This window comes from Terrapene carolina, unplaced genomic scaffold (genome assembly GCF_002925995.2).
Source record: "Terrapene carolina triunguis isolate 2854851 unplaced genomic scaffold, T_m_triunguis-2.0 Scaffold189, whole genome shotgun sequence".
Classification (NCBI taxonomy): Eukaryota; Metazoa; Chordata; order Testudines; family Emydidae; genus Terrapene; species Terrapene triunguis.
Window position 1 is genome coordinate 6,108,855 of NW_020664540.1, and position 24,697 is coordinate 6,133,551.

At 41.3% G+C, this 24,697-nt stretch overlaps 1 protein-coding gene across 1 annotated transcript; it reads left to right on the top strand.

Annotated features, from left to right (window-relative positions):
- Positions 1-1,049: 1,049 nt before the first annotated feature.
- Positions 1,050-22,720, top strand: LOC113407046 (coiled-coil domain-containing protein 170-like). The gene is made up of 11 exons (XM_026654180.1): positions 1,050-1,136; positions 1,552-1,680; positions 9,173-9,429; positions 10,934-11,078; positions 12,123-12,308; positions 13,117-13,479; positions 17,816-18,016; positions 19,873-20,046; positions 21,489-21,722; positions 21,858-22,076; positions 22,535-22,720. The coding sequence occupies exons 1-11, from the start codon at positions 1,050-1,052 to the stop codon at positions 22,718-22,720; spliced, it is 2,181 nt and encodes a 726-aa protein (XP_026509965.1).
- The last annotated feature ends 1,977 nt before the right edge of the window (positions 22,721-24,697 follow it).

The following is a 24,697-nucleotide window of genomic DNA, read 5'->3' on the forward strand; positions in this document are numbered from 1 at the left end:
TAACAAATTTATTAGAGCATAAGCTTTCGTGGGCTATGCATCCGAAGAAGTGGGTTGTAGCCCACGAAAGCTTATGCTCTAATAAATTTGTTAGTCTCTAAGGTGCCACAAGTACTCCTGTTCTTTTTGCTAATCTGTGTGGGTTTTCCTGATCATGAAATTACAGCCACAGTTATGTTTGGATTGGTAAGAATCATTTTCACTTCAACATACAGGACAGCTGCCTTCATGCATGTACAACGAATAACATAGTTAAAAGAGAGAAAAAATTGTGCCTTCACATGAATAAAAAACACTCAGATGTTTTCGCCTTGCATTTTACTTGTATATAGAAGAGGGAACCATTCCACCCATTCCGTCCAATTGTCCTATGGACAGGGATGAAAGGAGTGGAAAAGTTACAGCTTTGGCTCAAATTTTGTTATGGGGAGAGTCACTTGATACAGGATCATTCATCACTTTGTCCAACCCTGTACAAGACCCTCCAGGTGCTCTGTAACCAGGGGCATGCGCAGGAATTTAAATTGGATCCCTTTTGGAGGGGCATATTCTGTGCCCCTGTTGCAGCCTTGGGGCCAGAGGAGCTCTGTGAAACCTTGCCGCAGCCCTGGGGCTGGAGGAGCTTGCTCTTCCCACAGTGGCCCCGGGGGCTGGAAGAGCTCTCTCTCCCTGCCATGGCCCCAGGGCCAGAGGAGCTTGCTCTCTCCACCGCAGCCCTAGGGGCAGAGGAGTTCTGTGTCCCTGCTGATTATTGGGGAGGCCCGGCTGTGCCCATGCTTGCCCCTCCTTGTACACACCCCTGTTTGTAGCATTGGGACTGTGCAGTTTTGGGAGACCATAGCTGGAGCAGAGAAAAGTAGGGCTTAGGTACAGCCATTCCTCACATCATCATCCCCCTCTGAACGCATGGAAATTTCCTCATGTAAAATAATTCTGATGTTCTCATGTGGGCTCCCACTATAGACCCTCAATTGTCCAACCCTCAAAAGTGGTTTTTGCCCAGACACTGAAAGCAATTGAGACCACAGCTTCCCCTTAGCCAGGCTGCTATGGAGGAAGTGGCGGATGGGGAAGTAGCACGGAAGACCTTCTGTGACTTCCTTCAGAGCCAGAATATTCTTCCATTTGTGAGTCAGGTACACTACATCTCCTCTACAATCCCTGTGGCTCAACCCTTTGCCACAGTGCCATGATTTGAAAGAAATTCCCTGGCCTTGATGTTGTGGAAATTTCCACCTAGCTTTTGCTCTCCTGGAAGTTTTCACATGGAATGGCATAATTTGTCTTATAGCTTGTTTCTATAAAAAAATCCTTTGAGCTTTTGTACAGGACATGCATGGTATGGTCAACTGCAATAAACCTGTGGACTGCCAATAATTTTGTAACAGGAACATTATATTTATGCACAGAATCATCCAGTGCTTAGTGCACTTTTATTGTATGCCTAATATGCTCAGTTTTTTCCATATATAACTATGCAACAATCAAGCCTTTCTCTTGAATAATTTTCACTAAGATGCAAGTGATAAAGTACCTTATATGCCTTTCCAGGTTTCTCTGGGCCCATTGCTAGAAGCAGATGCCTCCAGATACCAGCTGATTCGCTACAGAAAAGCAGCTGATATAGCACATTGTGAATATGCAGCTCTGCTGGTGAAAAACAGCAGCCTTCAGACTGAGGTGCAGAATAAATAAACTGTATTACTGTATCCTGTGGCTTACGGACGCTTTGTTTCAGTCACTGTGAAAAACAAAATAGTATTAATCTGGGGTTTTGTGAGTTTAGTTTTATTGCTGACAGCTAAAGCGCTGATCACTAATCGTTAATTTGGATTGGTCTAAATCAGTGGTTCTCAAACTTATTTGATCATGTCCGCCTTCCTTATGTCTGTAGTCATTTACGCCCCCTCCACAAGTATATCTACCGCCACCCAGCTCTGAAGGCAGAATGGAGAGCAGCGGCTGCTGGCTGGGCGCCTAGCTCTGAAGGCAGCACCATGCCAGCAGTAGCACAGAAGTAAGGGTGGCAATGTGAAAAGTGATATTCGTCAATATCACTTTTCACAGCAGACTTAGCGCCCCACTGCCACACTTACTTCTGCGCTGCTGCTGCCATCCCGGAGCCCCGCCGCCTCCAGGTGAGGGATTGGGAAGTGGGGGGAAGGAGAACCTGAGCCTGGGTGGCAGGGCTCCAGCTATCATTTTTATCCCCACCTCCTGGGTGTATACAGCACTTCTGCATGAGCCCCAGTCACCCAGGGCTGACAGCCAGAACTCTTAAAAAAAAAAAAGCACACAACTTGTGCTTCCCTTGACACATTCCCATTCCTCCTTTGGGAGGCCCACCCCGTAGCTTGAGAACCACTGGTATAAATTTTTCTGCCAAAGAAGGGCCTTTTAAAGCATGCATGTTGAATGGTGGCCTTCATCTGACTCTGGGATAAAAAGCAGCGTGGTGAAATTGTTTGCTTGCTTGCAGCCAAAATTATAATTTATTAACAGGGCCGGCTCCAGGCACCAGCTCGTCAAGCAGGTGCTTGGGGCGGCCACTCCGGAGAGGGGTGGCACGTCCAGGTATTCGGCGGCAATTCGGCGGATGGTCCCTCACTCCGCCTCGGAGCGAAGGACCTCCCGCCGAATTGCCGCCGCAGATCACGGTCGCGGTCACGGCTTTTTTTTTTTTTTTTTTTGTCTGCTTGGGGCAGCCAAAACCCTGGAGCCGGCCCTGTTTATTAACTTAATATTTCATGTTTGTATTTAGCAAGAAGAGCACAATTAATAAAAAACCAACCTGTTAGATTTTGTGGATAGAAAAGCCAATCTTGTACAAAAAGAATTTTATTATCATTTAAGGTACTTTCATGGCCTTTCTCTAGACTCGGGGAAATGTACAGTTTGGATAAAGAGTGATATGTAGGACATGAACACAACGTTAGGCAGAAAACTCATTTACAGCTAGATGGCTGTTCACTTACAAGTTTCTCAACTACTGTCATCTTGATAGTAGAGCTGGCTCAAATTTGAAGAAAACCCCCCACAATTTGTATCCATGCCTGCAAAGTCTTTTTCTGACTGTGGTTATCAATTTTCTCCCTGCATCTGAGAATCAAAACTTCTTAGTGTCTAGCTTCTCAGCTGAGTTAGAATTTTGACATTACTTGCTCTGTCAGACCACGAGCTTTCTTATACTCTGGTATTTCTAATATTCAAAGGGTAGCTTGTGATACCTTTATTAATGTCCAGAAACACCTTACTCCGCTATTCTCCCACTGAAATCAATGGGATCACTCTAGGAATGAGGTATTACTCAATGTGAGTAAGTGTATCACAATCTGGGCCAAAGATTTCTGGCTCTGGAAAACACATCCAGGACCTGAAATCAGCAATTAGTCATGCCTGTGTTATGAGCTGGTGAAAGCTTGTTATGTGTTGAGTTAAAACCTCACTGAGACTGGTAGGTGTGAACTCACCCTTTAGTTAACATAACTGTAAGCATAAGCCCCACCCAAGACAAAAGGGGTGGGTGGGGATGTGTGTGAAGAGAGATCTGCCAAACTTAGGTCAGACAAGAACAGATGGAGTAAGAGAGGCAGCCTGAAGGAGCAGCTAAAAGCATGAGGCTAACTCTGAAGAAACCTAGAGGAGAGGTTTTTGTGTCCCGGGTGCAGGCTGAAAACAATGCTCTTGGTGCTGTGAGCAAAAGAATCTGTTTCCTACTATTTTGTGCCATCTGTGTTCAGAGACACAGTACTTTGTACATTTTAGCTCTCTGCATTTCAAGTAATTTACAGACACTGACCACCTGTGTCCTGAGACGACACTGAGGAGGTCAAATCAGGGTCCTCTGGCTCCTGTTACAGAGAGTGGAGGAATATTTAGGGAGTTAGATATTCATTTCCCTTCCCTCCCCCTCTCCCCCCGACTCTTTGGCATTATTGCACTATTGATATTAACTAGGGATTATTTTGGGGCAGTTTTATGGCCTGTGTTATACAGACTAGATGATCACAATGGATCCGTCTGGCCTTGGAATCTATTAGTCTATATACTCTTGATAGTTAAGAAGCTGTAGTAAAATCAAATAGCCCATTTCAAGCCTCTAGGTCTCATATAATACGTTTATATTTCAGTGCTGGAATCAGAGCTTCACAGGTTTTCACTGTTGCTGCTGGATAGTGGTTAGATTGCACCATCATCTGATCAACTTATTTTAAGTGACCAATCACAGTAGCAGATTTCTTTTAAAAATTGTAAGCCTGAGAGGCCACTGATTACTCTTCATGCCAAAGTTAACATGGGTCACTTGTAGCTACTTGTCATTCCTGTAATGAGCACGATATTTTGACAGTGACTATACCCAGCTTGGCTACAGTCTTGTTCAGTTGACCCACACATGACTCAAAAGTACTAGATAATCTATTACTTCTAATAGAAAGTGTTGCATACTCTGCCTATATATGACAATGATTAATGCTATATAAATACCTTAGACAGATAGAAAATAATTGGAAAGACCAGGTAGGTGAGGTAATATCTAACAGAAGTTGGTCCAAAGAAAGATATTACCTCACCCACCTGGTCTCTCTAATATCCTGGGACCAACATGGCTACAACAACAGAAAATAATTAGTACCATGTAGCTGATTAGTACATAATTCTGACTCGCACACACAATTTCAGTTATAAAATGAGTATTGTGAAAGCAGGCATCTTGGTATTTGGGGCAGGTACCAAGCATGCAAAACAAATTGGGGCTTGTTGGCCTTTACCCAAATTACTGCACTGACAAAAGGGCAAAGAAATAATAGTAGGTAAAACATCTGCCAGAAGCTGGATTGCCGGAAAAAAAAAAAAAAAGGACTCATGAGTATAAATAATCACTGTTAACAAAGGATTTTTTTTTTGAAACCGTGATCAGTTTAAGGCACAGACACCTGTTTCCATGAGAACAGGAGCTGTATCCAGAAACCAAGTCCTCAGAACTCTTGTCAATTGCACAGAGCTAACTCAGGAAGCTGCAAATACTGCACATATGGATGTTAGGACCAGACAGAAGTCAACAATGGGTTATCTGGTGTGTGTGTGTGGGGGGGGGGGGGGAAGACAGATTTTATGATAACATTTTAAAATCTCTTAATATTTTTGAAAGAAGAGGAACCTTTTAGTTTATGCTGATTTTTTAAAAATAGAATGTTAACAGTTATTTATTTTACACATATTTTGAAATGTTCATCAAGAAGTGAATTTATTCTGGAAAACTGCATCTTTTGAGTGGCTAAAGACATGAGGCCAAACCTCAAGCACATGGATATTCAGGATAACTCCTCGTTATCTTCGTCCTGTAGAGTTGTTCCCACAATTGATTTACATTCACATATCTTTTCCTTCAGGATCTTCCACATGTGAGACTCTCTATCACATACTGTTTTAGTATATGGTAGCACAAGTTCTTTGTGACTGCAGATGAGTTACACATTTTGGGTAAGTTATACATAGGGCCCTACCAATATCATGTCCATGAAAAACACGTCATGGAATAAGCCCTTCCCTGTGAAATCCAATGTTCCCTTGTTCCTAGACGCGCCCTAGTAAAGGGGGCTCCTAGCTCTGGCTGGGCTGGAGAGGGACAGGACTTGTCCATTCACTGCACAGCTGCTTGGGGGTGGGAGGGAGACGAGACCAGACCCACCTCTGGGTGCCTCCCCCTGCTGCAGGACTCTCTGGGACTGGGCAGCAGCCCCAGAAGTTCCTGCAGCTGGGGGAGGCTTGTGGAGTTGGATCCAATCTTTCCTCTGCTGCTGGGAGCACCCCAGCAAAGGGGACTCCTAGCTGCTAGTCCGAGCAGGGCTGGGGCAGGACAGGACTTGCTCTTTCCCTGCAGGGCTGCTCTTGGGTATCTCTCCAGGCTGCAGATAGCTCTGCACCCTCTCATCCCCACAGCTCTGAAGGCAGCACAGAAGTGAGGGTGGCAATCCCATGACCCCCCTACAACAGATTTGCAACACCCTCCCCCATCCCCTTTTGGGTCAGGACCCCCCACAGTTACAACACCATGAAATTTCAGATTTAAACATCTGAAAATGTGAAATTTACCAATTTCCAAATCCTATGGCTGTGAAATTGACTATAATGGACCGTGAATTTGGTAGGGCCCTAGTTACACAGGAAAGTCTTTTTACATCAGGTTTCCATATAATTTGCAAAAATATTACCCAGGACTTAATGTGTTTGCAATAGAAAGCTGAGGGGTCATGTTTTCTATATTGAAAAATAAGTGTCCTTAATACATTATACGTTCACTATCCATTTATATATTTCAAATGTGACCATCATCACGGCATGTGGCTCCATTAGTTTGAAAATACAGTAAATAGCCGTACCTGGGTATACATGGGGAACTATACATGCTGCATGGGGAATTATGTGCATGTATGAGTGGGAGACCTCTAGGGAAACAGAGGAGCTGAAGAAATTAATGCTGGCGGTTCAGTGGGTGACATTCTTCATGCTGAATAAAGCTCCCGATGTTACGTAGCACTGTACTCCTTGAGAAGCTGTCTTTCAGATGAAATGTAAAAGTCAGGACTGAACACTTGTACGGTGATTTTAAAAATATCAATTTTGGCTAAAGTAGCAATCTAACCCTAATTCCAGTGGTGGCAATTACCAGAGATATGAACAATTTTTGCATTAAAATCCCACACCAGACAAAACTCATCTGATTTAAAGTTTCATTGTGAAAGATGAACTAAGTGGCTCGCACAAACTCTACCCCAGGTTTGCAAAACTTTTAGAATATCTGGGCAGTCCTGGACTACCTAGGAAACCCCCCTTCCCCGACCATGTCCCTTCTTTTCCCCACACAATCTCCTTTCTCCTGAAGGATCTAGGGCCCTTCTTTCACCCAGGAGTTGGCTGAACAGGGCCCTGCTCCCTAACTTCCTCTTTTATGTGTCATTTGGTGGCTTCCTGGCCTCTATTCATTCCTGTCTCAAAGTCTTTATGAAGCACAGGGCTGATCTGCTCTCCGCAGATCAGCTGTCTCCTGGCTGCCATGGTAGAAAGGAAAACCATTCCATTCCTGATACCGCACCTGAACTCAAGCAAGGGCCTGAGACATCACACACAGCTCTACTACAAAAGTTTAGACAGTGTTTTAACAAGAACAATGAGGAGTCCGGTGGCCCCTTAAAGACTAACAGATTTATTTGGGAATAAGCTTTCGTGGTGACCAAATTAATCTGTTCGTTTTTAAGGTGCCACCGGACTCCTCATTGTTTTTGTGGATACAGACTAACAACGCTACCCCTCTGATACTTGTTTTAATAAGATTGCTTGACGCTGCAGGGTTAAATAAACCCCAAACTCCAGGCAAACTTCAATTATAAATCCTTAATATTTATAATGTAAGTCACTGTGCAGTAAAATAACTGCCCAAGAACCATCACACCATGTTTCTCCCTAGATGTGGCTGTACTGTAAATATAGTACTCAATTGTGCAGTCCTTACTCATTGGACTAGTCCTGCTGAAGTCAATGCTTTTACACATGTGAGCAAGGGATACAGGTTCAAGTTTAAAAAGCCCTTTGCAGCTGGAAGAAAGGTGCTGTATAATGTAAAATTAATATCCTTAACCCTCTTACAGAGCAAGTTGACAATATATTGTACTCGAATGCAAAATATTCTGCTAATTGTATTAATGTTACCGCATGGCAACTTTAGAAAAAATATTTTGTTAAAAAAGGAAAAATCCACAACGAAACTAGAAGCAAAAAACTCAGGCTGCAGTAACTGGTGTGCATGTTGCTTTTGCAGAGTGATCATACGACTTGTAATTGATGCAATTTCTTGCAATAACAAAATGTTCCTGACCTTTTGCTGGTTACAAAGCAAATGTACTTTTACTATGTCAAGTAAAATCAAATCTCTCTCCTTTCCACTTCCTGCTAGTTCTCAAGGATGCAGTTATATTCTATCCAGCTTAATAAGAAATTTGAACTAAATCGATTAGATTAGAACATAATAGTTTAAGATGTTGATGGCCACCAAAATGCTACCTCAATTTTCCTTCTTCAGTACTTTTCCTACATCTATTCGGATACAAGGAAGCAGAGAGTGAATGAGTGAGAGAGAGGGTTTTGAGTATGGCACTAAAGAATCTAGTGGTTTTATTAAATGTAAAGTCAGGAAATAAAATGTGGGTCACAGTCATTTTCCTCTGCTGATCGGTAGGCAGTTCTTGCTTTAGACACTGATGATCCCTATCAAAACATCATGCTGCCACAGAAAGAATTCAGTATATTACTCCATATGTTGGAGCCATAGGCAGGCAGGCAGGCTCTTGTCCTTCCTGGAAGTATCAGTTTAGCAAAGTCCCACTCTACTGTACAGAATGCAGAGGGCTGAATCCTCATCTGCAATAGAGCAGAGCTCAGCATAGCTGAGGGAAGAGGGAAGTGGCTCTAAGGCACTTTGCTGTTGTTCCGTGCACCCTAAAGCTGGCTGTGGACCAAACTACCCCCCAGTGTGTGGCCCCCTACGGGCCACTACATTGACAAACAAGGATCACCAGAGTGCACTGTTCTCCTGCCTTGCCCTTGAAATGCCCCCAACATGCCCATTATGCTGGAGAGGAGGGACAGGAAAGATCTGGCATGGAGCTAGCTAGGACATCTTTATGCTGGACAGGGATTCCTTAACATGGATCTGGCTGCCCAAAGTATTTTACTTTCTTTGCAGAGATTCCAGAATTAAGGAGTTAATTAATTCATGTTTATAAAACACTTTGCGAAAGGTGCTATATGAATACAAGGTATTTTTATTTTTATATCTCATATTAGCCAATGGTGTGGTGTGCAGCTTGGGACCCTGTGACAAGCTTTTGAGGGCCCTGAAAACCCTAGATTTTGCTTGCTAACTTATTCAGGTCACTGAATTTTAGCCAGCCTAGAAGAGGGTGCTGAGTCTCGTAGCTATCATATACCATCACAGGTTGTTTTTACTTCTGACGTATGCAGTTAACATTACCACAAACGTTACAGCAAAATCCAGCAGAAAAGGCTTTCACTTCTGAGTATAAAATCTTCACTTTTCTCAAGTTACTAATAACTTGTACTGTGCCAGGTCTCTTGCAAGTACAGATGCTATTATCCTTCTATTCTTCTTCTTAAGATCCAGCAGCTCCAAAGCCAACTGGAAACAAAAGAAGCTTCTTTGCAAGAGATGAAGTCAGAGGTGGAAATCTACAAAGAAAATAATGCTCGACAGTCCTCTAAAATTCAGACCCTAAAAGCTCAGGTCAAGGAGCTGGAAGAAATCGCTACATCTGTAACAAGTGTAAAGTCACAGTCAGGTGCCTATATTTATACTCTCAAAAGGAAGAACCAAGAGTTAAGTGAAAGAGTCTCAGAATTCGAAAAACATCTCAGGTAACATTCCAAGTCCCTTTCAAAAGTGTCAGTTTTCCCAGACACCAGGTGTGTTAACAATTTGACTGTAATAGCCTAATGCATGATACGCTCAAAGAAAGAGAAACATTATTGTCTCTCAATATCCAATGCACCTCTGTTACCCACCACAATGAGTATCTATGTACTGAATGAAAAGAGGGCATTTAGGAGCTATTGGGTCAGATTCTGACTTGAGTTACATCAGTGTTAGTCCTGAGTAGCTACACTGAATCAGTGGAATTACTCAGGAATTACATTAATATGAGTTCAGAATTTTGCTCAAAATACTGTGTTTAAGTGTCAGAGGGGTAGCCGTGTTAGTCTGGATCCGTAAAAAGCGACAAAGAGTCCTGTGGCACCTTATAGACTAACAGACGTTTTGGAGCATAAGCTTTTGTGGGTGAATACTCACTTCGTCAGATGCATGACGAATACTCATGCATCTGACAAAGTGAGTATTCACCCACGAAAGCTTATGCTCCAAAACGTCTGTTAGTCTATAAGGTGCCATGGGACTCTTTGTCGCTTGCATTTAAGTTATTACTTTGCTTGCTGTTTCCTTAATTTTAATTCATGTCCCTCACTCCTGGGGTTCGCTAGATTAAAGAGTTTATCTAGGCCTGCTTCTACAATCCCATTTGAAGTCTTAAACTTCGATCATATTCCACTCTTCAGCTGTATTGTGGGAGGGTCAAGGGCCTTGTCGTAAGTGTTAAATGGGAGGGTCTGGAAGCGGGGAGAGATCTTATCCGCATAGTCCCTCCTGTCAGTCCACTATCTTACCTTGTAATGATCCCTGGCCTCCTTCCAACCTTAAAATACATTGGGGGCCTGATTGTGCCCATATCTGTTTTGGATCCCGTTGTTTGTTTGTACGCTCTGGTGTAAAATGGAATCTGGAGTGCTTGTAGCCCTGGAGATCTGGTTCTGATCTAGCCAGGGCCTTGTCTACATTAAGATGTTTCCCTTACGGTTACCACGGTTGCCACCATTGATTCAGCTCCACTGGTGGCAATAATAGGGGGAGTACTAAAATACACATGGTAACCACCACATCCTCTACAGCTGCTCTCAGGAGATTTAGACAACACAATGGTTAAAATGCTGGCAGTGGCCTGAAGACCTGTCTATAGCACTTCCAATTATTTTAATGAAAAGTAATTAGTGTCTTCAGTAATATATAGCATATAGGACCGTCACTATGACAGTCTATCTTTGGGAGTGTTCCTCTATCACTGAGACTCAGGCTGCTCTTTAGTTAGTGAAATTATTTTTTTTAATGTATCTCCCTTGATAAATATGGTGGGTTGAAATCACGGGGGGAAATGTTTTCCTAACTTGAACCTGCTTTGCTCACCCAGAGAATCCAAAATATACTCTGAGAGATATGTGAGCCCTCAAGCTCCGTGACATTTGCTTATCCCTAGCTATTGCTTTTGACCGTGAGATTTTGGTTTGTGGAATGTTAGTATGTTTTATACAGGATGCTTCTGGTGAGGAGAGAAAAAGCAGAGCAAAAAGTGGCCAGCTTGGAGAAGAAGTTGGCAGAGGTCACAGACAAGTTATCCTCTTCCATGAATATAGATATCAAAGGACAAGAAGATCCTTTGGGATTTTTAGTAATAAAGGTACGAGTACTCTACTCTTCATTTATTTACAGAGATTATGGGGATTGTTGCAGTGACATGCTGTGACAGTTTCTATTGTAAGTTAAATTTTGACTGCCCTGCTTTTCTGAGCACTCTGAAGAATGAAGCTACCGCCTAACATTTTCAATGGTTAGTCTCTGGCCAAGTGAGCCTGTTTGTTTTAAAGGAAGTTTTTTTTGTCCCAGGTCAAATCCAAAACTGGAAGGGACCTTTCCAACTCTCACACAACAGTGTAAATCTCATGAGAACAGCTGTGTTTGTGGAATTTCTGTCATGTTTGGCACCTCACTATCAGATGGCTACCAGAGCTCCTACCTCAAATACCTGAAGTGCAGCATCTTCCCTCTTGCCCCAGCCACACTATTGGAAGTGGTATAGGCAACAGTGTAATCTGCACCCACAGCACACTTCCCACGGAATACCACTCTTAACATCAGCAGCTCTACTAAGCGAAACAAACCGCATCTCCTCCACAGGCCTGGAGCCCCCACTGTCTCCCTCTATTCATATCCATGGAGATGGAGTTTGGCTGAGAGAGGTATTGTGGAAGGGGTGTCTCCCGCAGGTACTCCAGTGTGCTGAAAACAAAGGACTCCAAAAGGATGTGCCATCCCCCCTGCAGCCCTTGGCATATTGGGGGAGGGGAATGACAGGATCACCATTTTGCTCCAGCGATCTCCAACTGGTGGAGAGCCCTTGGGAGTCACAGCCAGCTGATGTACATTAGAGCAACCAAAAGCCCTCTCAGATGCAATAATACTACTTGCAGGATTTGCAGTGCATTACTTGTCCATGAGACTGCATGCTTGGTTGGGGACCCCACGGGTACATTCATGAGCAGAAGGGATGGAGTAAATAAAGAAATGAGGCTGCTAAACTTTTCTGTTGAATGAAATTCATGTTCCAACAGCACATTTTAAATTTGTGTCTCTTCAATATTGGTTTTTATTCCCCGGTTAAACGCATAATAATGGCATCAAATATTGAAGCTGTGTCAGTAGATGGTTTGCTTTTATTATGCAGTTTCCAACGCTCTTGAAGGAACATTCACTAGAAAAGACAAGAATTGCACGTCTTGAAAAAGCCTTGGCCACTCAAGAAATGGAGCTTAAAGCTAGTAGGGAAACAATAGTGAATCTTGTTTCAGAAATGAAAAAGGAGCAGAAAACAGCAGCTGGCCACACTGAACAACTGGCAATACTAAAGAAGGTAAGGACGATACTTTCCATGTATCTCTTTTACCAACTATCAGTGATATAATATAGTGGATAAGGGCCTGGTCATACCAGGGAGAGCAAGACGCTCCCTTATTCCTTTGCATTGGCTGCCTGTGTTGTGAGTAACAGTGCAGAGAGCAGAGTAGAGCAGCTTCTGCAGGGCTGCTATGTGCCTCCACTGTTCCAGCTAGCATAGCCATGCAGGTGTGCTTGGGGAAGTACCCTGCACCAGTGGTTGACCTGGTGCAGAGTAGTTTCTATGTTGAGCAAGGTGAACGGCAGATTGTGACTCAATAGGTAATTTTCCTAGTGTAAACAGACTCTTTGGTGTTGGGCCTTACTACAGAGGCTGACTCATATTAATTTGGGGCCTAATGGATGACTCAGAGGGGGTCCCAAAGCAGACACCACAATGACGAGGACAGTGATCATGCGCCATGCAGGTGTGAGGCTCAAGTAAAAAATTCTAGTGGCGGCCTGACAAAAGGTAGTGAAATATCAAGATTTAAAGACACTCCTTTTCCTATTTTGGGGGTGAACAACTCAGAAGAAAAGGTATGACTTTTTCACATTATTGGCAGGATTGAAATATTTCGTTTGCACAACTGTACCTGGCAAAATCGTGTCCATCACAATAAGAAAACAATAACCCTCTTTGAATGCTTTAGCAGCACAGATATTATTTAAAGAGGTTGAAAAACCTATCCTGGATCCTCATCTAAATGAAACAGGAACCCCTCCAAAGAGGCCATGCTGACAGACTGAGAAATATTGCGTTACTGTAATTTTCTTGCCTTTAGGAGAAGGATGAGGCTGTATTGACCAAGAAGACTTTTGAAAGGAATAACACCATTCTCTTAGAAAGATTGAAAGACAAACAAATAGCTTGGGATAACTGTTGCCAAGAACTGCTCCATAAAGAGAAAAAATTCACTGAGTTAGATAGAGCTCTGCATGCCTCCATGTATGAGACTAAAACTACACAGACCCTATATCAAACCTTCATCAGTCAACTGGCTACACTCCTGAGCAACACCTTCATAACTGTGGCTGGGACAGAGGAAGCTATTAAAGAAAGGATACAAGAAATCTGTGGCAGTGAACATTCTTGGAAATCTGTGAGTACAGTACTATCAAAGCTAGCATTTATGAATGCCATTTTGGTAAATCTGTCCTGAGACCTGTGCTGTTCAACATATTCATAAATGATCTGAAAAAACAGTGAGGTGGCAAAGTTTGCAGGCAATACAAAATTACTCAAGATATTTAAGTCCAAAGCTGACTGCAAAGAGTTACAAAGGGGTCTCACAAAACTGGGTGACTGGGCAGCAAAATGGCAGATGAAATTCGATGTTGATAAGTACAAAGTAATGCACATTGGAAAACATAAGCCCAACTACATGTACAAAATGAAGGGATCTAAATTAGCTGTTACTACTTAAGAAAAAAATCTTGGCATCATAATGAATCATTCTCTGAAAACATACACTCAATGTGCAGCAGCAGTCAAAAAAGCTAACAGAATGTTAGGAACCATTAAGGAAAGGATAGATAATAAAACAGATATCATAATGCCACTCTATAAATCCATGGTACACTGATACCTTGAATACTGTGTGCAGTTTTGTTCACCCTACCCTCCCAACCCTCCCAAAATATTAGAATTTGAAAACGAACAGAGAAGGGCAACAAAAATTATTATGGATATGGAACAGCTTCCATATGAGGAGAGATTAAAATGACTGGGACTATTCATTTTAGAAAAGAGATGACTACGTGGGGATATGATAGAAGTCTATAAAATCATGAATGGTGTGGAGAAAGTGAATAGGGAAGTGTTATTTACCCTTTCTCATAATACAAGAACCAAGGGTCACACAATGAAATTAATAGGCAGCAGGTTTAAAACAAACACAAGGAAGTAGTTCTTCACACAACGCACAGTCGACCTGTGGAATACATTGCCAATGGATGTTGTGAAGGCCTAAAGTATAACCGGGTTAAAAAAAGAGTTAGATAAGTTCATGGAGGATAGGTCCATCAATGGCTATTAGCCAAGATGATCAGGGATGTAACCCCGTGCTCTGGGTGTCCCTAAACCTCTGACTAACAGAAGCTGGGACTGGATGACAGGAGATGGATCACTTGATAATTGCCCTGTTCTGCTCATTGCCTCTGAAGCATCTGGTATCGGTTATTGTTGGAAGACAGGATACTGGGCTAGATGGACCATTGGTTTCACCCAGTACAGCCATTCTTATGGTCTTATTTTATTTTGTGAATAAAAACAATGGGACATATTCATCTCTACTGAAACTTTGCTGACTTTAGTGGGATGACAGCAGGAATGGATTTGTCGTATTATTACAACAAAACAATATTATAAAGAAATATACATATATTACTTATATTTTAGAAACAGTTCAAGAAAGCAAACAAATGGATTTCATTATGTAAAACTGAAGGCTGAGAGGTAACATAGTGTTCAACAATTTTTTACAGCTAGAACAAAATGTTTACCTGTACACTAATTTTGATTCCCACAAATAGTGAATTGAAGACTTGTAGAATGCAGAAAACTCCATTTAATTTTTTTGTAAAAGGAGAGAAGGTCTCATTTTAAAAGCATTCTCTCCTCCACCATGTGATCACTGCAGGAAGACAGCAAGTTGTACAATTCCTACATACACCAAAGTGAAATTGTCTCCCTTTGTGCTCAATGAGGATGAAAATCTATAGCCTTTGTTTTCAGGAGGTCAAACTAGATTGTCATAATGGTCTTAAAAATCTATTAGCTCATTTTTTTCCTATGTTGGAGCTTTGCTCAGTGTTTGTGGGGGGCAGAAGGGAATCAGGGAGACAGTTATGAAAAGAAGCCTAACTCCAGTAGCTTCTGTAGAGTTACTCCAGATTTACGCCAGTATAGCAGAGGGTAAATTTGGCCCATTGTGTCTCTTTACTACTAGAACTTATTTTTAGGCCAGAGCTAACTAAAAAATAATGCACGTTAGCAGAAATGCAAGAATTAATTTTATACAAATAGCTTAGCAACACTAACAGTATTATATGCATAAATAAGAATGGAAAGAAAATAACCTTTGGCAATATAAACTCACTCTTACTGAAGCAACAAAGAATCATATGACCTTGCTTTAAATTACAGATGGATTAATATTTTTATTTTGTGACTAATCCTATAACGACAATGGGCCAGTTTCATTCCTAGTGAAACTTCATTGACTTTAGTTTAATCTGTAGATCACAGATGTACTGAATTTGAAAAGTCAGTCTTAAAACAGCTTGAAGCACTTACCTGTTAACAATTTGGTGTGCTGATACAGCCACCGCGGTCTCCCACTTACAATATGTACTGAGTATTGAGACGGGGGATTGTCTCACTCATTGTGGCATTGAATAAGATGAGAAAATAATGTACTGCCAATGCTATATCTGATCATGGAGAAGATCCATCCATTTCTAAATCAAGAGAAATTATTGGAAGAACATTTGCAGTAATAGTTTTAAATATTTCCCCCTCTACATTGTAAAAGAAAGGTAAATGAATAATTTTGTAAATAAATATCAATGAAACTGTCAGTAAATGTAATGATATATTTAGCAATATGTTTCCCATTAGGTCTGTAATATTTAGTCTCTTCCTCAAAAATTTCAAACTAGAAACAAACTCTTAGCCAAGATTCTTCTGTGAAATTGTAAAGTAAAATACTCTCCAATATGAATTAGAATAGCATCTGCTGTCACACTATGTAGCTAAATATTCTAAGATTTTTTTCACACATCATGGCCTAAGCAATTGGTTTCAAGAAAGATATTCAGCATACTATTGCTCTGTGGCATAATGTTTACTCCTGGGGGAATTGTGCATCACTGTGCATCTGCGGAATTCATGGCCCCTACACATTTCTTTGCTTACCTGCAGAAAAATGACTTCTGACGGGGAAGCAAAGGGAAGCCGCAGGAGCGGTCATGTGTCCACTCCATGGCAGTGCAGACTGGTCAGTTTGGGTACCCAGAGCAGCCGGTAGAGACGTAAATCACTGCCTGGGTGTGGGGGACACTTGGTAGTCATTGGTGTGAGAGAGAGAGAGACACTCTGTCTCTCTTGCTTGCTATTGCAGCACACTCGGCATGGCAGGGCAGGGCTTTGGGGTATTTCTGAAGAGGTAGGCGTGGGGCAGGTTCTGTTCCCTCAGGCAGAAGAGAAGGTAGCAGCCTGCCTGCTTAGTGAATTGTTCGTATTGTTCTTAGTGGATTCCCCCACGAGTATAAAACAGGTGTAAAATTTTTAAGGCTCCTTTACATTGCCAGAGTGGTGTAAAGGAAACCTATTGTAAAGGACAGTATGGCCTTATAAAGGCTTATGGTATTTTAGTGATTAGAACTGGTCTAAATTTTTGGACTGAAAAAAATTTCCTATCAAAATTTGCTCCATGAACTGTTTGCAACTGACCTTTTTGGAGATAGTCAGTAGCCAGTATAAATTGTGAGTTTGAGTCCCCAGCCCCCACTTGCTCTTCAGTTGTCTATGATGTAACACTGAGCATATGGCTGCATATATTTTTTGACTAATAATTAGAAGTAAAGGGTCAATACTAGCTACATTACTATTAGACAGAGGGGTTTGGTGATTTCCTCCAATGCTCCCCACTCCCATTCTCCATCCATTGTACTGTAGTTTAAATTACCAAATAATTGAAACTAGCTGGATTTTATTGCATTATTTTGACAAAAAATATGCAGAATTTTAAAATATTGTGCGCAGAATTTTTGTGGTTTTTTGGTGCAGAATTTTTAATTTTTTGGCACAGAATTCCCCCAGGAGTAAATGTTGCACAATTGGCCTGAAGCATTATGGAGGATTTCATCTCCTCAAATACATCAGATATTGGCTATTGCTGGAGGGAGGATACTACACTAGATAGACCATTGATCCCTTCCAATATGGCAGTCCAATGTTCTTAAACTAACTTGGATTGGACAAAATAGCATTGGCTTTATTATGATGTTTGTGACAATATATAGTCCAAATTTTGCACTGTGCTGCATGAGTGCATTAGGAGAGGTAACCTCTTTCTTCCAGTTCTTTAGCAGGGCAGCATTCCTACCTAGCCCACAATAGAGGGCTTGGGAGGGGGATGGACTCCTATCATGAAAAATGTCCCAAAATGGGGCATAATTGGCTGACTAGGGGTATGGACAGTCCCTCAGCAGTCAGGGCACATTCTGCCATTGGAAGCATGCAGTAGCCTCAGATATACATTGGTCCTTTTCAAAAGAGCAGCCTGCATCCTGGAATGTTGCATAGGATGGCTGAGCACACACTGGGTTGTGTTTCTGGTTACCCTCACAGTGCTGTCAGGGATTTGGCCTTAAGAAGAGTAGTTCTGAAACTCTCTTGAAGGTGGATGTATCAGAACATAAGGATGCCAGGAAGTAACAAGTATGTCAAAGTGTCAAATTGCTGTCTTTTACCCATAGAAAACTGATGAGCTGCAGCAGAAAGTTCTGTCACTAACCAGTCAGCTAGAGCAGCAGCGTGATCTATATCATGAGGCTCTGAGTAAATCCTATAAAGCTGAAGAAGTGCTTCAAAAACAAAAGGGATCCCTAAAGCGTGTGGAAAAAAAGCTTGCTGCAGAAGATTTGCTCTTAGAGAGATTTATCTCCGAAAGGAAGAAAGTAAGGAGACTTCTTTAAAGTTCACACCGATTTCTCGCAACAGAAACACTGACCCTGCAGAGTCAAACTGCATTGAGCCCTGATTGTGCAGAGGAACTGGGTAGAAAGCAGGGAGGGCCCAGTCTTGCAAGGTGTTGACACAGCCCTCAACTTTCATGGACTTTCATTGGCATTGAGGGTGCTCAGCACTTTGCAGGAGGCACGCACAGGTTCTGCAAGGACAGACTCCAGGAAAAAGGCCCAGTGTTTAAATGTATTGGCAGATCTCCAGTGCTAGTGGCCAGTGAGGGATTAGGGTCCTGTGAGAGATACAAACAACATACACTTCTTATCTTACAAACTGTACATAATTTCTTTTCTTTTTACCTTCCATGTTATCCCACTCTCTTCTTCACATCATCGTTCTCCTTTTTACATTCTCATCTCTTCCCGTCTGTCCCCTTACCATTTGCTCTCATGCTTTCTCAGATGGATCTCTACATTTTCCTCCTCCTCCATCATCTCTCTTTTCTTCCCATCATCCCAGTATAGCTCCTTCCCTTCCCCAGCTTTCCAATGTTGTGGGTGGCAGCACCCCCTATCTTGAAGTGGTTTCCATTATATGCAGGGTTTACTATTTTGTTCAATGGCTTTCAGCACCCCCACTCTAAAAATTGTTCCAATGCCATTGCAACCAGGCAGTGTTTGTATGGAAGGTCTGCCATGGGGGAAAGGGAAGCAAACAGCACAACCTCCCCGCTTTTCACTGGTTTCAGGGCCTTCTATCCTTTCTCCCCCTTTTTGCTCCTCCTGCTGTTAGGTAGCATCTAGCTTATAATGCATCCAGGCAGATGACTCTCTAGCCTGCTTTAACTGATTGTGACTAACAAACACTCCCATAATGCGCCAGCTGAATAAGTATGGGGAGAAACTTAAAAATTGTAGCAGTAGGTATGTCATTTTGTATTATGAGTTTCAAAGCACTGGAATACAATTTAAAGAGCCTTTATGTACTATAGCAGGGCGCACTTTGCTCCTGGTCCTGGTCTAGCACTACAGATGCTATTCAGACTTCACTGGTTAGGTATTCACGCTGTGCAGTTTATTTAAATTCCCTCCATCAATATCTTTACAGTTCATGCAACAATACTACTTAAAACATCCCTTGTACCATCAGCCCTTTCACCCAGAGCCCGAGAGAAGTCTCCCTTCCTTGTGTGCTCTCTAGGGCCTGATCTACTGTAGAAAATTAGGTCAGCATATCTATGTTGCTCAGGGGTATCACTGAATGACGCAGTTTAACTGACCTAACCCCCGGTGAAGACAGCACCTAGCTACTGCCTCTCGGGGAGGTGGATTACCTACACCGACAGGAGAACCCTTCCTGTCAGCATAGGTAGCATCTTCACTGAAGCACTGCATTGGTGCCACAGTAGCAGTTTATGTGTAAACAAGCCCTAAGTCTGAGCTCGGGCAACCCTGCTCCTCTCTTCCTGCACTTCCTTTCTGTGCCTTTTTATCAGCACTCAGCTGATCGGCTAATGAATCCTTAGTGCAGGAGCCTGCCAGCCTGATTAGATAGTTCAATCAGACCTCTCTGGGGAACCAATTAGTGCCAGAGTGATCAGAGTTCTGGCTCACTTCCTAGTTCCCAGCACTCTGTCACATGGACATTTTTTATACTTATACAGAAAAATTTATAAATGTCTTTGTAGAAAATGTATTTCAAATAACAAGGATGTGAAGTAATAAAAGGGGGGGGGGACAAGTCAAAAGAAACTAAAAAGAAAATTACTCTTAAATGACCTATTTGTAACCCTGACTAGAATCATGCTAAAGTTTGTCTAATGCATTTTACTCACTGGCTTCTTATGCAGCACATGGGGTTTCTACAAGAGCTGACAGAGAAGCTACAGATTAATCAGGTTAGCTCACCAGAAAGTCTGCACTGCCAATATGAAATGCTCTTGGACAAAGCAGAACAGCTCAGTAAACTGGATACGGAATATCTTATTGAGAACAAGAACTGCATCTTTAATTTGCAGAAGAAGGTCAGTGTAAATTCTCATTTTCACATTTTAAAGACCATTTCTCTTATTGAGAATGGCTGATCATTATTACTAAGCTGTATTAGTCTTGTAGTAATGTCTGCACTTCTGTCATAAACCACTGTAGGAACTGGATGAATGACAATGTCCACTGAAAAATACATAGATAAGTAGATTTTCATTCAATAATCAAAAATAGAAAATACATTCTTCTTCCAATTGAACTGTAAATCTTGGTAACTGATACAGAATTTGTTATTTTCACCTGAAAATGTCAAAGATAGCATATTTCAAATCACTTACTTTATGATTTCTGTACTTGGTTATAAATAGGAATTCTGGGCAAGTTTTACACCTAACGAATGTTTGTTCCCTGATGTCTGGTATTAATGTATATACTTACTAAATAAAACTGCTCACGCAAACGTAATAATCAATCCAAGGTAACATTTTTCATGTGGTTTAACACTTTAACCCCAGAAAACACTTTGGGTTAAATTCAGGGACAAGAACTCAGCCCAAGTAATGGGTACTTTTTTGGAGAGAGAAGGAAGGAAGAGGAATTCCGTGGATGAAGTAGTCCTCTGTGGTACAACATACCCTGGCTGCAGGGATGTGTAAAAAGGAGAGGAACTGAAGATATGTGCAGTGATGGGTTTGTCCCTATCTTTCCTCCTCCTTCAGCCTACTCCTGCCCCACCCTCTCTGGTCCTCTGCTTTAAAGGATGCCTCCACAGAGTTGGACTCCATGCCACACAGAGTTATGCAATACACAGGACAAGCCGCGGTTGTAATGTTTCAGTATTCGGTCTTCTTCAGGTAGGAGATGAGATGAAACAAGAATAATATTTTTAAAGGTTCCAGCCAACAATGTTTAAAGGCTACAGTCAACATATTTAGGGGTTCGTCTGAAGCAAATACTGGATGAAAAACTCTGGTCGGCACTGTTTAAAATAGGGTTTATCCTTGGCAGTCATGATAAAGTGCAGTGGGTGAACATGTTAAGTGCATCACACACAGATGTTTTATGATGGTTTTTTTTTCTGGTAAGTTTTATCAAACAAAGCTGGGTCTTTTCCCTGCTTTACAAGTGAAGAGGGAGGGTCTGTGATATAAGAAAAAAACAACTATTAGAATACTGGAATATTTTCAGTGCTTAAAGAATCTTAATAGACTTCCCGAACATCAGCTAAAGCATTAAAAGTCAGCCTATTAAAATGATAACCTAATACATGCATGAAAGACTTCCCGAAAAGCAATATACATGCTTAAAGGCAACTGTGGCTTAGACAAATCAGGTACTATGTCATCCTGACCTCTCACTCAAAGCTACTCACTAGGGTATTTTTGTTTTAGGTAAGAAGAAATGTCAAATGTTAACAGCAGGAATTCAAATTTTTATAGCATATCCTGTAAAAAAAAAACCCAACCCTCTCTTAATGCAGGTAAATTCTCAAAGGGAAAAAATCAAAATGAAGAATTGGCAGATAGAACAACTGACAGAGAAGATCAAACAGTTCGAAAAAGGAAAAGAGCAACAGGTCTGCTTGAATGCTGAGCAGGATCCACAGAGCCTGAAAGCCCAGAAAGAATCTGAGAAACTTCAGGAACAGCTTAGTGAAATGAAAATGTCAAATCAAACTCTCCAGGCAAAATTTGTGAGTGTAAATGATCTCAAAGTAAGTATAGCAATCTGTAAAATCAGATGAGAAATGGCTGCTAATTAAATTCTGGGAATTCAGCGTTTTCTCTTCTATTTCTAAGGTAATTAGTCTTTTAGGCCATAGCTTTTTAAAAAAACCATTTTTTTGCAGAACAAAACCATAGAAGAACTCAGTAAATCTTTGGAAAAAGTTGAAAAGATTAAGGAGAAAGCAGCTAGAAAGGTGGTCAGTTTGAAAACAGAACTAGACTACACAGAACATGAGGCAAGGAAGGAGAAAGAGAGGGCCCATCATATGTTGGAAGCAGTCACTAATGAGCTCCACATAGCAAAAAGAGCACTTGAAGAAGTAGCAAGAAGAGAAAAACAGGTACTTTCCTCCCATTACTATTAAAGCAAATCATTAATGTCTTTTTAGCAACTCTTAAAAAGCTGATTAAATAGTTTTTAGTGCCTCTGGCCCATGTTAGTTGCAACTCAGTTCACACAGTGGTAGCTTAAGGAGTTTTTAAGAGACTTATTCAAAAACCTGAAAAAAAAAGATTTTTATCCCAAAGATATCATGAACTGTGTTGCAGAAGAAAAGAGGAATATCACAAGCATCATATTATTCCATAAAAGGTAATTAGAAGTTATCTTATCCAGATTTTTTAAAAGGTGGGGGGAAGGAAAAAAATTCTAGGGCTTTAATTAAAAAATTGTCTAGGTGTAGTTTTTTTTATCCTAAAACTGATTCTAGCAACATTCTTATCACATCCACTTCCTTATTACAATTATTGTGTGAAAGTAAGTGATATTTTTTGCTTTTCTTGTTGTGGTTCTTTGTAGCTTGTTGACTTTAGAGAAGCCATTACGAAGATTATGGGATTTCGCATAAATACATTGGCTATATCAGACAAGGAGATCATCAGACAACTAAAGCAACTTATACAAGCCTATGAAATTTCTAAAGTTACTTCTAACAATGAGTCAAAACTTTCGTGTGGTTTTACAACTAGATTTGAGAATCAGTAATGTGTATTTTGCTTCTTCTCAACACAACCTAGATTTTAGAGAGGATTTCTAGATTTCTGCAATATCATAGGTATCATAATCTAGTGATTAGCGCACAGGACTGGAAGTCTGGATTATATTCCTGGTTCTGTCACCTAATTGCAGTGATACCTTGGGCACTCTCTGGCTCAGGTTCCCTAGACAATACTTATCTGCCATAAATTGGTGTACTGAGCCTTAATTATTTGTTTAATGCTTTGAAATCCGTGGACGAAAGACTCCGTATAAGGATAAAGTATCGTTATATTAACTTTGACAAATCATCAAACAATTTTTGAAGAGTACCACCTACTAAATAATTTAAGTGTATTATTTTCACCATGATCTATAGTACTTAAAAAAAAGGCATGCACAATATCAGGGGTCGGGACCCTAGGATGGCAGCAGAGCCCCCAGCACCAGTGGCCAGCACCCGGGGCTGGCAGCGGTCTGAGCGGGGCCGGCGTCCGGGACCCCGGGTGGCACGGGGCTGGCATCTGGGACCCCAGGCCGGCAGCAGAGCCCCCAGGCCGGCGGCCAGGACCCAGGCAGTGTGAGCGCCACTCAAAATCATCTCGTGTGCTGCCTTTGGCATGCATGCCATAGGTTGCTGACCCCTGCACTATATCCTCAGCTGGCATCATTCATGACCCCATGATTTTTTTTGTAGATTAGCCTGGATTTGTCAGCAGTTAGAAATAAATATCATGGGCCACAAATTTTTAAAGCGGAGGCAAAGCTCTGCGTATTAATCCATCAACTGTACATGCAAGTTGTGGGCCATGAGCAAAATTATAACATGTGAACTACCAATAACAACATTTTCTGGTTTAGTATATTTCCAAAAGCATGGCCTGAATTTTAGCAGTGCTATGCAATCACAACTCCATATGAAATCAATGGGAGCTATAAATGCTCAATACCTCTGAAAATTAGGGTTTTGCCTTTTAACCCGCTCTGAGTATTTTTATATAAATGTTATTGTTTTTTTCTTAGTTATTACTGTTGTTTTTACTCCACTGTATTTTATTTATCTCTCATGACAATATTTCTGTTATTTGTCTCTCAATTGTTGCTTTTATTTTTATAAATATTATTTTAGATTCTCTTTCATATGTTCCTTTACTCCCCATTATTTATTATTGTTATTTAGATAGTGGCAGTATTCCAAATGTGCTAGGGGTTCTCCAAACATCTGAGGTTCCATTTCTTGCCCTTACGAGTCTACAGTGTAAAAAGACAAAGACAGACAAAAGTTGTGGAAAACAGACATGACATACAAATAAAGTGAGCAGAGTGATAATAAGAACGAGTATTTTAGTTTGTTTAATTTAAATAACTCCATTTCCCCCTATAATTCAGCCATTTTATCATCTTCTCACACAAGTCCCAGCTTCATTTCCTGTGTCCCATGCCCTTTCCCCTAACATTCAACCTCCTCTCTACATATAGATGAGCAGTTCATTCATGAGGTAAAATAATAATAAAAATAATAATAATAAGAGAAGGTTACTCACCTTGTGCAGTAACTGAGGTTCTTTGAGATGAGTGTCCCTGTGGGTGCTCCACTCCAGGTGTTGATGAGTCCCTGTGGAGCACCCACAGGGACATCTCTCGAAGAAGAATAAAAAATACAAGAGATGAATTACTCAACTAATTTCTTGTAAGGATTACTGAGAAAATGGGAATATAGGAGGGATTTAAATGAGGAGAGGTTGGTGGCGTTTTAGACTAGCCCAAGCAGGGTGTTCCATGTGTAGGGTATGGCACAGGAAGGAACCCTGAAGACAGTTGTGCCTGAACCAGGCAAATGGCGTAACTCTTACATATCATTAGCTCTTATCTTTCCATTTTGTCTTGCTGCGTTATTTCTAATTTTTATAAGGTATCTCTGATTATTACAGATACTGTGTTACAGTGACATCTTCTTCCCCAAATCCACTAGTGTTCATTCAAAAC

Bases quoted from the DNA above. Each gene is read 5' to 3' on its own strand.
- LOC113407046 (XM_026654180.1), top strand. From the start codon at position 1,050: ATGGAGGAAGTGGCGGATGGGGAAGTAGCACGGAAGACCTTCTGTGAC. The intron at 1,137-1,551 runs GTACACTACATC...ATGCCTTTCCAG, and splicing joins TTCTTCCATTTGTGAGTCAG to GTTTCTCTGGGCCCATTGCT. The intron at 13,480-17,815 runs GTAAATCTGTCC...TTTTACCCATAG, and splicing joins CATTTATGAATGCCATTTTG to AAAACTGATGAGCTGCAGCA.